Genomic DNA, 18,320 nt, shown 5'->3' with positions numbered 1-18,320 from the left:
CTTTCCTTCTGCACTCTGCCTGTCACTCCAGATGGGAGAGGACACTCTGTGGGTAATTGGTTCCTGTTCCCTCTGTCTTCCTCCTTCCCTCTTACTCACACACACACACCACTGTTACAGTCTCTTCCATCACTCTGACTTTGGAATAAAGTTATGATTTGGGCATCCCACAGGAGAAAAACCAGACCTGCAGTTCCTGAATGGGGAAAACATCGGTGCCATGAGAGGGTGACAGGCAAGAAAAACAGAGAAAAAGAGACTTTGTGCTGCTGCAATGGGAAGTGCAGCCCAGATCTGATGTGGAATTGATCTGTTCTTTATTAACTTCCCCCCTGTAACTTCTGGTGCAGTAGAAATGCTGTCACTTCTCTCTTCAGTCAGGGCAGAGCCAGCTCTGCCTGTAGGGAGCTGGAGGAGCTGCATCTCCTTGGCTCTGTTTCTGCAGCTCTGGAGCACATCTGCAGTGCTTGGGCCCGAGCTCAGGAGCCAGGAGAGGCTCAGGCTGTGCTCTGCAGAGCCCTCCAGCCACTAAGGAGGGGCTGCAGCAGCCCAGAGCTTCCTGCCTTGGAAAAGAGATGTTGGGTCCAGTCTGAAAACAGACAGAGGCTCCTGGTAAATTCTCTGAGCCAGGGTTTTTCTCTCCTTTTTATTAGAACTGGAATCTTAACTAAAGCAATAAATCCACATTCTACTTTCCCCCCCAAGGCCTGACATTTAGGGAAAATGGAAGACTTGTGGATAGTTGAAGGAACCCCAATATATCATTCCCTGTCCCTTGCAGCCAACATCAGTGTAGGAGCTGCTTCGAGGTTGGGTTCCTACCCTGCAGCTCCTTCTGATGAGTGTAGTAGGAAATGCTAGAATGGTTAACATCTGGCTTAATTATGCAGAATTATTCAGTCATTTCCATAATACCCTTTGTAAAATGCTTGCTGCTTGATAAACCAGCCTTTCTGCTGCTGCAGACAACAGAAGCAGAAATCCTGTGTGCATACAATAATACCTGGCAATGAACTGGATTCTTTCTTTTCCCCCAGACTTTGCTGCCTGTCAATGTAAAGCTTGAAGTTCATCTGCATGCAAGACTATGAATAGGGATGAGGTGTAATAGTTGCATTTATTACTCCTCAGTGAGCCAGTAACAAGATGTAAATGATGTGATATATTAATCTAAACCATGGCTTGGATTAGAGAGCAGTCAATAGAACAAAACTCTGCTCTGTCAGGCTGTTTCACTGGGGGAGACTTGGCAGTGTAATAAGCCTTATTTTATAAGCTCAATATTAATTGGATTTGCATCCTCTGGCTGGCTTCCTTTGGTCTCTGACTGAGCCTTCTTTTGATTTTGGAATCACTCACTTTTATCTGTTATTTCTTAAGTCAGCTAAGCAAAACTGGACAGCCAGAGCCTGGGCTGCTGTGTGGAGAGGTGGCTGTTGAAAAAGATGAGGAATCTCTCAGCTTCTACCATGGCCTCAAGTAGGGATAAACTGAGTCCCACACGGGAAAAAAGCTCTTAAGGCCTCTTAACAAAAAGCAAATTGCGTGTGATTTGTTCTTTCCTAACACCCACTTGGAGTGGTTAATGTTGCTCCTGTGAGGGCCAGGGGAGGGAGAGGTGCCTGGGAATAGGAGAGAGATCCAGGGAAGCACAGGGATTTGTCACATTTTACAGGTTTTATGGAGGCTAGTTATCTTCTGGTAAGTCACTGTCTTACACCTTTGCTGCTCTTCTCAGGGCAATTTATCCTTTTTATCTGTGCTCTGATGGAGAGAGGTGTGAAGCTTTATGGTGTCTCTTGACCAGCATAAAACACATTTGCTGTGAGATCTCTCAGGGAACAGGCTGGAGGGGATCTGAGCAAAGTTAATTTCCAAGTTTTTTGTGCAGAGGGAAAAGGTCAGAGCCTTTTTGGCTCTAAGCATAGGCAATCTTGGGAGCTTTTGCTTCAGCTATATGGTGCATTTGTTCAATATTCTGACACACCAGCACTTACTTGAGCAACATATCCAGAGCCTTCCTTGACCCAGATTGTCACATGCTTTTTTAAAAGCAAACTAACTCCAAACTAACTCCCCAAACCCTAATCAAATGGAAGAGTGAAACCATCTCTGATGTTCTGGTCTGCCAGCCCAGCCTTTTCCTAATGGGGCTGGCTCTTACCTCCCCCCTGCATCATCCCCTGTGGATGTTGTCAGGTCCTGTTCCTTGTCTGAATGTGACCCCAAAAAACCCTGTTCTAGGCAAAAAAAAACTTACCCTGGTCTTCAGAAGCAAAGCCTGGGACACAGATAAGCTGCAGATGTCTCTGCAGTGAATTAACCTCTGCAGATCTGTGCTTGTTTCCTCCTGGTTATCTGTTAAGTGCATTTTAAATGTTCACAGGGGTGATGTTGTACTTGCAAGCAGCGTTTGTAGCCAAGGCTTGGATCCTGTCCTGATCTCTGAATTCTCCTGAGCATGCAGAGTGATGTGGAGGTTTAAAAAATGGACTTTGTCATTGGAAATGTGGTCTGGGTGTTTTGTAAAGGGAACTTGTGAGGGGAGAGCTTCTAGGTGGGCTGCAGAAGAGCCCCAGAGAGGATTTAGTGTTTCTGGAGAGCTGTTTGGGTCACTTCAGATGTGACTGTGCAGCTTGGCAGAAATTGGAACTGAGATAGCCTGGTGCACTGTGAGATCTCTAGTGTAGATGATGAAGCTGTTTATTCCCTGTCTGAGGGAGGGGAGCATCTTCAAAGCCCCCCTCTCTGAGCTGTTGTCAGAGGCAGCACAGATCCCATTCTCTTTCTTCCTCATTGCTGAAAGGAGCTGCTGTCTGAGGAACACAGCCAAGGTGCATTGTGTTTGCCTGTGGCTCCTGGCTGTTCCCTAGAAAACCAAAGCTTTCAGGAAGTGAGCCTTCCTGTCAGTTTTATTTTTATGCCATTTCACAGTTACCCCACTGGGTTTTGTGGAGCTGCTTGGGTCCTGCTGGAGGGGAGAGCACCAAGGCATGAAATGTGGAGAAGGGAGGTTTTGGTGCAGACAACAGGCTCAGGAAGGGATGGATTTAATTCTTATTAACCACAGTGAAGGCATGGGGTAGTTGTCCTCAAACCAAACCCTTTCAGCAAGCAGAGCAGGCAGCTGGGAGCCCCTTGCCAGACTCCAGGCTTTGCTGAAGAGCCCAGGGCTGGAGTAAGTCTGAAGTAACTTCTGCAAATGCAGGTAACTCTGCTCACATAGCAGCATTCTCTAGGTAACTCTGCTCCCACAGCAGCAAGCAGCCCCTCTGTTCCCTGTGCTTTCCCAGCAGTGCATTTCCATCTGTCCTGTGCAGGAGTGATCTGTGCTGGCTGTCTGACACTTGGCTGAAATGATCTCCTCTCCCTCTCCTCTCTCTCCTTCTCTCTTTCAGCTTGGCAGTGACCTTGGCGGGGGCATTGGAGGAAGCCCGGCAGTAAGTGCCATTCCATTTTTTTCCCCAATTTCCAAAGCTGCTCAAAGCTCAGGGGTTTTTCAGTGTAAGCTCACCCATTGCGTACTGGAAGGTGCTTTTTAAAGCCCTGAAGATGTTTGAAAATGGAGAAATGCAGCTGAAACACACAAGTCCCCACCTATGTTGATTTGAGTCCAGCTGGGCTTTCCTGAGAGCAGCCAGGGCCAGAGCTGTTCACTCTCTCTGCTTAGCTCTTCTTCCTCAGAGCTTTTAGGTGGAGCAGCAGCATTAACCCTCATCCTTGTGCAACTGCTTTAGCAGCTGAAAGGCCAAGGATGCTTATCCCTACTCACAAAGATCTGTAACCCTAACCCAGTGTCACCACAGACTTGCCTGACCTCAGTGCTTTCTCCTCCCAAACTCCATGTAGGATTTTTGGACATCAGGGTCAGGTGCTCTGAGTTTTCCTACTCTGTGTGGTCAGTGCTGCCATCTCCTCTGTGCCTGTGCTTTGGGGGTGTCCTCCTGCCTACAGCTCTTGCCAGGACATGGGACAGTTTCAGCCTGCTCTTAAAGCAGCCTTGGCTTCAAGCTCATGGCAGCTTCTTCCAGAAGAGCGTGGAAAGGGAATGAGATGTGGCTTGGAGATGCAGTGGGCAGGAGGGAGCGTGCTTCCAACCCACAGCCAGAAGTGGTGTCCCCTAGAAAGCTCCAGTACCTCTTCCCAGGACTCTGGATCCAGTAATTCAGTGAGGAAAGCAAACTCAGCTCTGGAGGGAGGGCTTTGCAGAGACCCTCGTTATGGCTGCAGTCGTTCTCTCTCCTCCTTTCCCTGCCAGTCTGGCATTCCTTCCTTCCTTCAGCACGAGGGCAGAGGAGAGCTGGTGGCACAGAACTCCTGGACAGCCAGGCAGCCCACAGCAGGACATGGGAGGTGCTTCCCCATGGTGATCATACCCACACAGCCAGGTCTCTGCCCTCCTGGGCCAGCAAAAACCCAGCAGGAATTTCTGTCCTGGTCCCTCTGCCTGTTTCTGGGCTGCTGCCTGGGAAATCCTGATCTCAAGCACAGGAAGAGAATTTGGGAGTGTAACTTGAGTGTGACTGTCCCATCTGAAGCTGGGCACCTAAAGGTTAATATTCCAGCTTTGATGCCCTCATTTAGGTCCTGGGAGGGAATGATTGCCCTTCTTGCAGCTAGGTTGTCCTGTGGCAGACTCTGCTTCATGTAATGAACCTTTAGGGCCTGAGTGCTGAGCATGCAGAGCTCTGGCTTTGGGTGGGAGTACACAACACGGTCATGACTCCCCTGCTATCTCTGGATATGCAAAATCTTGCAGATTCCTGAAGACTGATGTAGCTGGGGGAAGGTTTGAAGCAATTTGCTCCTCTCCCTGGGTTTATGTAGGGTAGATCCACAAAGCATGTTGTGTTATGAGGAGATATGGAGAAGAAAAATTCCTCTACAGTGGGAATAGATAACTGGAGCTATAAAAAATGATGTGGAAGCTTGGTTGAGGTGACAGCCGAGTGTAGGGATTAGCTGCCAAGAGCTTTGGAATTCAAATGCATAATTTAGCTCTATTGATAAATCAGTGGGGAAGCTGCAAATGGCTTTAAAATATTTAGGATATTGCCCAAGTTCATGGTTTATTTAATAAGCAGCGCTAACACGTGATGTTAATGAGTGCCTGTTCTTTTTGACTCCTCCAGGTGGGCCAGACCTACATTCCCTCCTCTGTGCCAGCCACCTTTGCCCCTTCTCCCACCCCAGCAGTGGTCAGTGGCCTCAACGACCTCTTTGAGCTCTCATCTGGCATGGGGATGGCTCCTGGAGGATATGTGGCTCCCAAGTCTGTACGTAAGGAAAAACAACCATCCCCAGTTTCCTGCCTCTCCTTGAGCTACAAATGTGACATTGCTCACTTGGCCCATTTATTGTGAGTTTCTGGTGCTGAAACTTAACTCAGTCCCATTAGGGGTGGTCTGGGCTTCTCCCAAGTAGAGTAACCACATGTTAATGTTAATTTTTAGTTACAGACTTCCTGGCATTTTAGTTCCCTCATTTTACCTGTGACAGCATTTCTCTGAAGAATGGCTTAGATAAATCCCAGACTTTCAGCTGTGTCAGAGCAGCTTTCCTGCAGACCTGCTTCTTAACAAACTTCCCTAGAAAACTGAGGGCAAGACAGAATTTGCAACAACTTTCCCAGCAGGTTTGTTTGTTTATTTGGAGGAATCCAACGTGACAGTGGAGATAAAATCATGTGGTTGGGATGATGGTGCTGCAGTGGAATGCAGAGAAATGTTCTGTCAGTGACAGAGATCACAGAGGCTTTGGCTGAAGCATGGAGTTGGGAGGGATCATGAGACACAGACACAGAACATGGTTCTGCAAACTGGAGCAGCCACAGGGAGCTCAGGCTCCTGAAAGGGAATAAACAAAAATTAACACTCAATTAGCACCCCATGGGTGGATAATTTTAAACCATCCTCTGACATCGAGGATCTCAAAGTAATGCAGACAGTACTCAAAGTTTTTGGTCCTTGCAATTATTGCACCTTATATTAAAAAAGATATAATTTTTAATATGGTAAAATATAATTTTTACAGTAATTTTTATACAGTAAATTACAATTTTTTTACAGTCGTTTTGAGCTAAGTACTGGCTCTTTTTGCACCACCCAGATCTGAGTCTGGGTTTTTCCCACAGAGGTGATTTGGGAATCCAGAATCCAACAGATAATAGCATCAGCCCTGATTTTATTTGGTTCAAACTTTAGTTTGGTACCCAAGCAGCCCTCAGAGAAGTCCAGCAGCACACTGATGGACACAAGCTGTCCCTGCTCTTGTGCACACCAATGCTGTTGTAATTTGATTTCTCCCATGGGTGCTGTGAACAAACATGGATTAGGAGCAGGAAGTTTATTCCTCAGTGCTGAGCTCCATCCTTTCAACACCCATGTCCCATCTTCCCTGCAGTTTTTCTTTAGCCTCTGTGGGCTCAGTGTGCCAATCCAGGTGGATTTCTGAGCTCTGTTGGAAAACTCTGCTTGTTTGTTATCTTCAGGCCAAGCTGCTCATGCTGAATGACATCTCTTGTGTTCAAGGTTTGGCTGCCTGCAGTGAAAGCCAAAGGATTGGAGATCTCAGGCACATTCAGCCACAGGCAGGGACACATCTACATGGAGATGAACTTTACCAATAAGGCTTTGCAGCACATGACTGACTTTGCCATTCAGTTCAATAAGAACAGGTAAGAAATAATTAGCAATGCTCTGTGGTCAACAGATTGAATCCTCCTGGGAAAGGAGTTTGTGCCTCCATTGCTAAATTTAAGGAGGGCTTGTGCTTAGGTGTATAATGCAGTCATGGAAATAGCTTGGATGATACAGCCTGACCTCTCCATCACACCAAAGTCGTGTGAAAGGGCTGAAAACACAGACTGATGAATCTGAGAGGAAACAGGCAGCAGACAGTGCCATCCTTCTCCCAGCTCTGAAACAGCATCTGCCCCATTTCACCTCAGTGGAGTTTTCCAGCAGCCTCATGAGTTGTTAGGCAGCTTGGTGAGTTTATAGCCAGTAAGTGCCCTGGGCAAAGCAAGAGCACAGAGAGGCAGGATCTGAGCTGCACAAGTATCAACCCATGATGCCTCTGCCTCCTGACTTAATTGCTCTGCTGCTCCTCAGACTGTCTGGAAGCACAGGACTCTTTAATAAAGCTGCTTGTCACTGAAGGAGCTGCAAGCTGGGAGCCTGTGGCACATGTTCCCCCTCTAATAGGCAGCAGAACAATTCTGTCAGAAGCAGCAGCCACTTGAAAGTTCAGAGCTTGGATGATGGAATTCAGATTGTTCTTGGAAACCCATCTCAGCCAAAGGACAAGACATGGCAGCACAGCCACGGTGTCTTCCCACAAATATCCTTTCCAGTGAGCTTATCCTGTGGTTTGCTGTGTGTTATCTTCAGCAAGGACCAGGATACTTCTTATCAAAACTGCAAAGAGTACCTTGTGACTGACATGTTCTCTATATTTATTCTTTAATATCCCTTCACTGGAAAAGGCTTCTCTCTGCTGAAGATCCACTGAAACCATCTCTTTAATCTCACTGCTGCAAATTCAGGATTTCTTGGGACAAATAAGATTTACTTAGAAAAGTCATTATGCTAAATAAGTCTTAGTAAATGTTCTCCCTGGACTGCCATATTTTCTGGAGAGTTTTGCTAAGCTGCTATATCCAAATGTTTCATGCAAATTAGCCTGGAACAAAAGGCATTTTGTGATTTTTATTTTTTTCCCCCATATATCAAGCTGTATTTTAGCCACACCTGCTTTGAGAATGCAGAAAGTTTAAATACTGTACAATAAACCAGCAGTTTTTCATCTTGCAGCACAAGCTCCATATACAACCTACTACAATTTATTTACTCTTCTACAAATGTTGTTCTCCTGTCAATGCTTTCCACTGTGCCTGCTGCATTAGAAAGAGCTGCAGAGGGCTGGTTTTTTAAATGTAAATATTAAGGTTTGTGATTGGGAAGTTTCTATTGCTTTTCCCTCCTTTCCTGCTGCTGCTAATGGTATTCACTGCAGTCTTGGGATAAAGCATTAAAAAAAAAAATAAAAGAAAGCTAAAGCTCTGGTGTGCTGTAATATCACAGCCCCTTAGTAACCAACTGCAAGTTTGGTTCCCCTCTGAGTCCTGGGGAAAACAGGAGGGTTTGTGTCCTCCAAGTGAAATGCTGCTGAAGGCAAATGATGTGGCTAAGCCCTTACTAGAAATATTCCTATTTCAGCTTCCTAGAGCTGAAAACTAAGGAGAACCAAGAATGGGGCATTTATTGGTTTCTGAAAGAATGACATACCTGATAAATGTGGCTGACTATGCAGAGACAGCATCAGGCTTTTAGTGGATAAAATAAAAACACACACCTATCCATCCTGCAAACCCCCTGAGCCCTCTGAGCTGATGTGAATTCTGCTAGAGAGAAATGCATTTCTGAGTGGACACCAGAACACCAGGCTTCCATCTGCTTTTGGAAAGCAGCTGGTCTGTAGTAGAGGAGTGTTGTGTTAAGTGTAGGATGTTTTCCCTCTTCTCCATGCTCAGCAGAGTTGCCTATGGAATTCAGTGTTCCTTGGACTGAACAGGCAAGTAAACATTGCTGGGACACATCCCCAGTGTGAAGGAGCCTCCAAGCAGGCAGCTGGGCCAGGTGCTGTCGTTCAGGAGCAGGCAGCTGCATGTGTTGTGTGGATTCATTTGTTGTGCTGTGCTGTTCCAAGGCACATGTCCCTCCTTGGCTGGCTGTGCAGGTCCCTGTGCCACTGCAGCAGCCAGGCAGTGTGTGATGCACCCTGCTGCAGTGCTCTGGAGCTCAGGAGCAGAGAAATAGCACCTGCCTCTGAATCCAGGTCGTTCCTTGCTCAGCACACACACCAGTGCCCTGTGGGTGATGGGAGAGCTCCCAGGAGCTGGGCCCTGGGGCAGGATGGTGAATTTGTCAGCAAATGAGTGAATTTCCCATGCCTTGTCCTACTTTGCTCATTTGAGCTCTGTTCCAACCTCCCTGGAGCTGCAGCAGGGAATAGTGGGAAGATGAGGCAGGTGGTGCTTGACAAAATGAACATGAGATTTTGGACTATGCAGGGCTGCTCTCATCACCTCTGTTTCTCTCCTGCCCAGCTTTGGAGTCATCCCAAGCACCCCCCTGGCCATTCACACACCTCTGATGCCAAACCAAAGTATTGATGTCTCCCTGCCCCTCAACACTCTGGGACCAGTCATGAAGATGGAGCCTCTGAACAACCTCCAGGTAAGGATTGTCTCGTTCTGGGCAGGGAGGAGCTCAGCAGGTGCCCAAAACAACGTGGGTAGGACTCTAATCACACAATACCATGTATAAACAGTCAGACCTCATGGATCTGGGCCACAGTTTAGTGCTCTTCCTTTTCCAGGCTTCTCCCAGAAAAAACTGAAATGGAAACTTGTTGGATTTTATTACTTCTCAAAAACTGCTTGCATCTGTGTAGATTAAGGGCTTTTTTGCAGTAACACTGCTCTGTAAACTGGGCATGAGAACTGGGGCAGGTCTGAACAGAGGAAGTGCCTGTGGTGGAGCAGGGACAGAGAGCTGTCAGTAAGAATTGAGGCAATTAAAGGAATTGCAGGGAAGGTGGCAACTGCTGAGTGATTAATATTTCTCCAGTGCTCTTAAATTCCAGGGTGTTTCACAAAGGCACATCCCTGCCCCAGACAGCTACATCCAAGGCAAAGTGTGTGTTCCAGGAGAGGCAGAGGAGGAATGATGTGAGCAGCTAATGTTTCATTAATGAGGGTGTTGGTGCACAGCAGGGACAGCACTCCCCGGGGGAGCCTCTTTATCACATTGGGCTGTCAATCTGATAAAGACAGGACAGATCCAGGGAGATGTTCCCCTCTGCTTTGGAGCAGAGACTGTCTCCAGTGGTCTGGAAATCATCAGGAGGTTCTTCCCCACTGCTGCCATGCTGTGGAGTGGAGGTCAGCAACTCCTGCTTCTGCTCTGGAGTTAAATGCTTTTATATTTATAACCTCTGGGTCCTCCAGGATGATTTTCCCAGTATCCCAAAATGCAGTTACCTTGCACTGCAGCTGCCTCTCTCACCTCAGGTCTCCAGGAGGTGGAACTGGGCTGGGTTCCTGCAGTGTAGCAGCCCATAGAGAGGAGTATTGTGAAGCAGCTCATTCTCTTTTTAGTTTAAGAGGATGCAATGGAAGTTACTATTTATTCTGCCTCAGCAACTGTTTTTTCCCCCTTTTTTGACTTCAATTCTGGGCCTTATGACTTATTGATGAGTCTTGGGGCTAACAGCTTGAAATAGCTCCTCTGGCACTCAAAGGAGCAGTCCCACACTTGGGCTCCAAGCAGAGTCATGCAGTGGAGGAGCACAGACAGTGAATGAATTCCGTGGCCTGCCTTCCACCCTCTTGAGCCCTTCCAGCCTCTGGAAGAGCTGGATTCCTTCTGCAACCAGGTCATGAAGCTGAGGAGGTGGCATTTGGGTCAGCTGTGGTAAAATGTGGCTCCTGCTATGAGGGGAATGGGGAGGTGACAATCCCTGGCAGCCTCCACAGCACTGGGGACTCTCCACAAGGCACTCTCAAGTCACTGCTTCCTTTGATCAGGAGGGAAGTGAAGTATTTGGGTTATTAAATCTCTCAAGGGCTTGGAACACAGTTTGTTTCTTGTAGCATCTCCTGCTAGAACAAAGCTCAGAGAAAACATGTGAGGAATCCTCCAGCCACTTTCTATTGAGACAGTGGAGCATTCATTAGTGCCAGACTCAGTTGTTAATTTGCTAAGGCTCTCATTGCCATAGAAGTTGGCTGCCCTTTCACAATTGGGGAAGCTGCCATATGGAGTAATAGTATATTTCTCTGCAAAGAGTTGAATCATGATAGCAGATGCCAAGTTAAAAAGAGCACTCCCCTTACTTTTCTGACAGCAGTGGGCTTGATGGAGATCTATCAATGCCCTGACAGCCAAGACTCTGGTTTTGTTTTGTGGGTTCATGTAGAAAGGATTTGTCTTGGAACGTTTAGAAATCGCCTTGGTGACCTACTTAGGGAACAATTTACAGCATAATATAGGAGTAGAGAATCCAAATGTCCCTGTAGTCATTGAAGAACCAAAACACTCATCAGGTTGAATTTACTTAATGTGTTTTTTTTTTCCTCGGCTAGGGAACATTGAAGTAGATGTAGGGCTGGTTTGAACCTGAGGACCTTATGTTCATCTCCTATTCTGGTGGGAGTTTTTTGTTTTTAGTAACAAGAAAAATAAGTCCTGAAGTAACCAAACTGATAGCTTTCAACTTTTTGTCATGTTAATTATACACTTCAAAGACTAGTTGTACATTCCTTAGGCAACTGTTTCAGAAGTAATGAATTCATGTCTTGTTCAGGTTATTTTTATTACCATTTCTAATCTTTCACCCAACACAGCTCACTTAATCTTGACATTTGTAATCATGGAGAGAAACTAAAATATTTGACAAGGTAACAAAAAAGACATTTTGGCAAGAAGATGAAGAGGGCTGAAATATTTTCAGAGGCTTACTTAGGTAAAATATAGCTGAAGAGTCTTGTGTTTGCTAGTCACCTTGCATCTTGTGATACTGAATGCCAGGCTTCTCCCCTGCATCCCAAAATAATCCTGATCATTTCCATGACTTGTTGGCTCAGCTTTAACCCCCAGTCAAGCAGAGATTTATCCAGAGGGCAAAGCTGGGCTGGACACAGCACTGTAGGGCTGAACAAACCCCAATCCCTGCTCTCTGCTTCATCTTTTTCACTTCTGTCAGATTAAAAAGCTGCCTTTGGAGTGTGCCTAAGTCAGAAAATCTGACTTAGATATTTGTTTGCTTCTAATTTTGGTGGGGGACACTTTTGCAGTGCCTTGTCTGCATTTTTGGGGCTGCCTAGTGCTTATGGCACCAAGAAATAACAACAAGCCCTTGCCCAAAGGTCTGTGAGAGGCTCTGTTGACCTTCCTGGGTGTTTGATGGCCATGGAGACACCTCTGGGAGTTGTTCAGTGTTGCCTTTTCACAACCAAAGCAGTGGTGACACTGCTGGTGACGTGGGCCCTGCCAGCTGGGTGAGGTTTCCTTGGCACCACGTGTGTGAGACCTTTAGCTATTCCCTCCTAAAACAGGGATTTGCACTGGTGGGAATGTTAAGTCTTTCCAGATAGTTCTTCAAGTCAAATTTGGAATTAGAAAATGCCTGGGCTGAAAGCTTTTCTATGTTAAAGAGAATCACTGTTCCTAATAATTGGCTTTTTAACAGCTAGGAAATGCTGTGAAATTGGAATACCCATTGGAGCACACAAGAATTGCTCCCCTGATCCTGGAAATGGGTGAAGTGGAGCCAACCTGCAGCCAGAATTTGAGCTCAGGCCTGGCCTGTCATGGCACAAATCTGATCATCTCTTCTGTGAGATAATAGCCCCTTGCAGGAGACAATGCAGGTGAAAAGGAGCTGTAGGCACTCCTGGAGCAGCAGCAAGTCTGCCTGAGGCTGGAGCCACTCTCCTGGGTGAATGCACCATCAGTGTGTCACATCCTGCTGGCAGCTGCCAGCCCTGCTTGCTGCAGCTACAGAGCATGAAGCTGAAAAAAGCTGGAATGTTTCAAACTGCTTTTTTTTTATTTAATTCAGTAAAATTATCTGAGTGTGGAAAGGAAAGGTCTGCCAGCTGCATTTCTCCTGAGGAGGGACACTTGGAAACGCAGAAGTCATGTGCAGGATACTGTTGCTGCTTGAAATGAGTTTGGCAAAACCTTTTTATAGAGACAGAGGAAGGTGCAGCTTCTTCACTGAGGAAATATCAGTGTTGTTAATGCAGTGGATGATCTGGAATGTTTCAAACTGCTTTTTTTTTATTTAATTCAGTAAAATTATTTGAGTGTGGAAAGGGAAAGATCTGCCATCTGCATTTCTCCCCGAGGAGAGGCACTTGGAAACACAGAAGTCATGTGCAAGATACTTTTGTTGCTTGAAATGAGTTTGGCAAAACCTTTTTATAGAGACAGAGGAGGAAGGTGCAGTGTCACTATAGGACACGAAAGAACACAAACATACACCACTGTTCTTAAGGTGAAGGAAAAAAAGGGAAGTTTATTTTCTGACTTCAACATTTATAGTGTTCCAAGAGTGACAGTGGATTGGAGAGTGACAGTGCCACCTCTCCAATGACACTGGACAGACCAACGCTCCATCAACTTTCTCCTCCTCCATAAAGGAATGCAAAACAAGGAGTTATTTACAGAATGTGTGTGAGAAAGTTCACTACAAGAATTTCAGCATCAGAAGGCTTAGAAAATCTTAAAAAACCAGGGTGACAGTGCAGCTGCTTCACTGAGGAAATATCAGTGTTGCTGATGCAGTGGATGATGCTTGTCCTTCCTGCTGTAACTCATCACCTGTGCTCCTCCACGTTCCCGTGTCTGGCAGTGCAGAACTGCTGGAGCACTCATTCATCAGAGCTGTTAATGGAGCTCAGGTCACAAACACAGCACTCAGAACCTGCAGACAGATTTCACACATCCAGCTCTCTGTGGGAATCGTTGTGAGCAGCAATTCCAGCCAGCAGATGTTCACTCTCCAGAGCCTGCTTGATAAATGACACAATATCTGCCCGTGGGTGAGAATCCCTGGCCAGCCACCACACAACACCTGTGGGTAGCTGGATGGGAAAGATGCTGCTTGGGTTTGTTGCCTGGGTTATTCTTCAACAGTCTCTGCTTGTGAGAGTCTTATTTCAGCAAAGAACCCTCCTGGGAACACTCTGAATTAAGGACTTGGATCACAGCTTGGCATCTGTGGCCAGTTCCTCACTCAGCTGTGGAAAGCTGTTGGTTTGGAGGTTAAGAGCACGTCTGCCACATGGTGCAGCACATTTATAAATTGTACATTTTGAACTTGAAGTGCAGTAAGGCACGGGAGAGCACAACCCTCCCAGTAACTCTGTGTTCCCTGACATTGATGTAACCCTTGCTGTGCCTGCACAGCTCCAGGCTCAGCCCTGTGGGGAGAGCACAGACAGAGGCACAGAGCACAAACCTGTGGCTGCAGGCACCCCTGGGATCCTGAGAGCCCTTCCTGTCACAGACATCTTTTATGAAAAATCCTTTCCTTAGGATTTTTCCTCCTGAGAAGCTGAGAGGCCTCAGGAACAAAATGCAAACATTGATTATCTGCTGCTGTGGAATGCAACAGGTGCATCTGTGATTGGTCTCATGTGGTTGTTTCTAATTAATGGCCAATCACAGCTGGCTTAGACTCTCTGTCCAAGACACAAGCTTTTGTTATCATTCTTCCTTTTCTATTCTTAGCCAGCTTTCTGATGAAATCCTTTTTTCTATTCTTTTAATATAGTTTTAATATAATATATATAATAAAATAATAAATCAAGCCTTCTGAAACATGGAGTCAGATCCTCATCTCCTCCCTCATCCTCAGACCCCTGTGAACACCATCACACCCTTCCTGTCACACAAAATGAAGTGGGGGTTCAGCTTTCCCTGGGGGCAGAGCAGCAGACTGTCACAGAGCAAGCCATGACCTGGTGAGGTAAAAAAAGGCTCTGCAGAGGAGATTTGTTCTTGCCTTAACAGTTTGGCTGTTACCAGGCTCTAAAGCAAAACCCAACTTAAGTCAATCCTTAATTTAGTGTAGGTGCTAATGGGATTCCAAGTGGGTATGTTGTGTACTTGCTGCTGATGGAAAGCATCTGTGTTGCTTTCAGACTTGACTTTCAAAGTCAGTTCTGTTGCTCAAGTCTGAGATTTAAAGCATCAGAAACCTACACTACTGAAGAAAATAACTTGACATTGTTCCTATGAGGTGCTTCTTCCCCAAAATACCATGTCTGGGCTGTCAGAGGGCTGGACTGCAGGAAAGCTCTTCAGAAGGGTGTTCATGCTGGAAGGTGAGCAAATATATTCCAGGGCTTATTTCTAGAGGTGCTGCTTCCTCTAGTCAGATCATGAGCAGGACATCAGTGATTTGTAACCCTGAGCCAATTTTTAGTGGGCTCACACCTTTTCAACAGTCAAGCATCACACAAAAATCTGCCACCTTTTGACTTCTATCCCTCAGAGCTTTGTAGGCTGCTTGACTTAATTCACAAGGTACTAATATTTTTTTTCCCCTCTCTAAAAGATCACAAATGGAAAGCCATTTTTATTAAAAATGCTCCTGTTTCAACTCTGAAATGTCTGAAGCTAAAGGTCTAGCTAGAGATTTAATAGGTCATGTCCAGGTCAGCAGGTTAAAGCAGAGCCATGAGCAAAGTTAGTCTGGACTGGAGGATTTATTGAATGCAAGCAGAGGTTCCTTTACAGGCATGTCAAACCTGGAGAGGCTTCTCAGCTCCTGCTGTCACATCAGATGTCATTGCCTGTCTCAGGACAATGTTCCCACTTGAGGAGCACTGGATTTTTTTGGAAAGTCACTGTTGTTACCTGCTCAGCTTCTTGCAGGTGCTGCTGTGGATCTGCTTTTGTAGCCTGTCAGGGCGCACTGGGTGCTCTTGATGTGGATCATGACCTTGGGAAGCTGGTACCACTTTTGATGGCCCAGACCTTGTGGAGCCCAGTTTGGGGGAAGTGTGTGGTGCTGAAGAACAGAAGCTCATTTTGAGGAGCTCCCCACTCATGTCCCAGTGCTGTAGGTTCAGGAGAGCTTTTTCCACCCTGTGTGCAAAAGTTATTTGTGACAGCTGATTCCTGCATGATTACAGCTGCATGCAAGGTGACTGTGATGTCATTCCTGAACCCAGTGATGCAGTTTGGGAGGATGGCTTCCATGTGGCTTGATTTTTCTTTACTGGGAAGAAATTGCACTTCAGAGCATCTTAATTGGGTAGCTCTCCAGAGATAGCCAAAGCAGCTTACTCAGTGTGTTTCTGCAGAGTTGAGAAGCAGGTCAGCAGATACCTTTTTATAGCATCCTTATAACTGCAGGGACAGGGCTGGCATATTAATTTGGAGTGTGCCTCCAGAACCGTGACTGGAGAGAGGGAGCTGCTTCCCAGCCCCTCTTGTAAGAAACTGCTGTTGTATGGCAACAACAATTAGCTACAAAAGCTAAGTAATCTCTGTTGTTCTAAGGCAAGGCAATTAATCATTAAATCAGACTTGGAAAAGATCTTGGGTCGTGCAGTGTGGTCCCTGCTATGCTTTGTTGTTTTCCTACAGTTCCTCTTATTGAGAGCATTGTCAAGGCTGATTTTAACTGTAAGTCCAAGCACTGGAGCTTCTTTTATCCTCAGAGGAATTTAGTGCTGCTTAATAATTCTCACTGTTGGTTTTCCCAGACATTTAGCCTAAATTTCCCCTCTCCTGGCTCATCTCCATGACTTATATCCAAACACAGCATCTGGAATGGCTGCACTGCTGTCCCTCCCCCAGCTCTCCCCTCCCAGACTCTGAAGTGCATTTTTGGCTCCTCACCCAATGTGTTCCATCATATTTTGCAGTGGTGAATCACTGAAGTCCACCCACCAATCTGCTTTTACCCCTCTGGTTCAAACACTGAGCACTCCAACTCGTGAGCATGACGCCAGCAATCAGAGCATGGAACAAGTCCCCGTTACAGGGAACCAATCCCAGGTTTTTCCTCAGTTGCACCATCATTTGTGTGGTTTTAGTGGGCTTTAGACTAATCCCTTCTTAAGCTGGTTTGCACTGGGGGAATTAAACATAAGCTGCTACCTTTAGTGATGGCTGAAAAGTAGAAACACCACAGATTGTCACGTTTACCTTTCTGCAGTTCTTTGCACTTCTGGGACCTCACAATTGCCAGAAGAGTTTGTTTGGGAGCTTGATCTCCTTCCACTTGTCTCTGGCTTGCATGCATATCTGACCAGCTGACTGCTTTATTCCCTTCCTTATCCACATCTGGTTTTTACCAACATTTTTGGGTGTCCTTCTAAAATTACCCTTATAGGACAATAGATTTTCCCAGTAGGACATCAATATATGTAATTATTAATGTCAATGAAGTTTGTCTTGCCATAAATCTTTGTAGCAGCAAATTTATTCCTTTGGCTCAGCATTTAGCACGGTCTGGTTTGTGTTTCAGGGTGACAAATTGGAGAACTCTCTCTGGGGGTTTTCAAACAAAGTGGGAGTTCAAATGGCTCCTGAAATTCCCCACAAAACCTCAATTCTGGGTCTTTCTTACAAGGCAAAGGCAGGTGTCTGCTGAGCTGTGCTCCCATGACAGCCTCCAACTGTGTGGGCTGGCGTGGGGAGAGCATGAGAGGCATGGAAATAAAGCCCAGAGGAGCCTTTTCCTGAGCTGTGCTGTGACTCTGCATCTCTCAGACCTCCCAACAAAGCCCAGAGGTGCCTTTTCCTGAGCTGTGCTGTGACACTGCCCCTCTCAGACCTCCCATTTGCTCCTGCTTGTCCCAGCCTTGGGAAGGCTGTTAGCAGAGATTAGTGGGGAACATGGCAAAGTGTGTGTGATAAAGGCAAAGCAGATAAGGGCAAACTCCCTGGCTGATGGAGTTTAATGACACTGAGAATTAAGTCTTTTGTCAAGTGATGTTTTTTTTTACCTGATTGCTCTCTAGCAGGGCTTTCTTCTTCCAGGAATCAATACCCAGCACATATTCCCTATTTAGATTTTACTGAGGGAAAGGCAGGAATCTTGGGAGATGCTGCAAGGAAGATGCAGGCAATGGACTCATTTGAGGCTTTCTAGAAAGTGTCTGGACTGAGACAGGAGTAATCAAGGAAGTGAAAAATAAGGAAATGAAGGTGAAAATGAAGAATACTGCACAGGTTTGGAGCTGGGGAATTACAAGAGTGGGTGATGAAGAAGCTGATGTGCAATGTGACAGACATGGTAGCAGGTGTGTGCAGCCAAAAGGTTGGGATGTACCTGAAAGAAATGAGGAGAGGGAGAGGCAGGAAAGAGCCAGGATGCTGCTGTGAGCCCCTGAGTGGAGCTGGCTCTGAAGCAGCACAATGAAAGGTTCACAGGAGAAGTTTGGGCAGCTTTCAGTGAAAATGGAGCAGGGGACTGGTCCTTCCTGAAACTGCCCAGGAGCTCAGTACATCCCATTCAGAGCTGGCCTCTGCTCAGAGAGAGCACTCCAGGGTGGTGAGACTGTGTGTGATCCCTTTGCTTTTCCAGCTGAGAGAGACTCTTTAACCTCCCTGTTTTTTTCTGTGACAGGTGGCTGTGAAAAACAACATTGATGTCTTTTACTTCAGCTGCCTCATCCCTCTCAATGTGCTTTTCGTGGAGGATGGCAAAATGGGTGAGTGCTTTGGGGTGGGTGCTGAGCCTCCTGCAGCCAGGCTGTGCCCAGCTGGAGCTGCAGGTGCCTCCTGGCT

At 46.3% G+C, this 18,320-nt stretch overlaps 1 protein-coding gene across 2 annotated transcripts in view; it reads left to right on the top strand.

Moving 5' to 3' along the window:
- The window catches only part of AP2B1 (adaptor related protein complex 2 subunit beta 1), an 81,183-nt gene that overhangs the window by 49,399 nt on the left and 13,464 nt on the right, over window positions 1-18,320 (top strand). Inside the window, exons 15-19 of one of the 2 annotated variants that reach the window (XM_058818010.1) lie at window positions 3,399-3,440; window positions 5,133-5,276; window positions 6,531-6,676; window positions 9,110-9,239; window positions 18,160-18,244. In XM_058818010.1, the coding sequence (XP_058673993.1) occupies window positions 3,399-3,440; window positions 5,133-5,276; window positions 6,531-6,676; window positions 9,110-9,239; window positions 18,160-18,244 (547 nt within the window). The remainder of the gene's footprint in view (window positions 1-3,398; window positions 3,441-5,132; window positions 5,277-6,530; window positions 6,677-9,109; window positions 9,240-18,159; window positions 18,245-18,320) is intronic. The other variant, XM_058818012.1, reaches the window with a different exon arrangement.

The sequence above is a fragment of the Ammospiza caudacuta genome, chromosome 20, assembly GCF_027887145.1.
Source record: "Ammospiza caudacuta isolate bAmmCau1 chromosome 20, bAmmCau1.pri, whole genome shotgun sequence".
Classification (NCBI taxonomy): domain Eukaryota; kingdom Metazoa; phylum Chordata; class Aves; order Passeriformes; family Passerellidae; genus Ammospiza; species Ammospiza caudacuta.
This window is presented reverse-complemented; position numbering and strand designations above follow the sequence as displayed.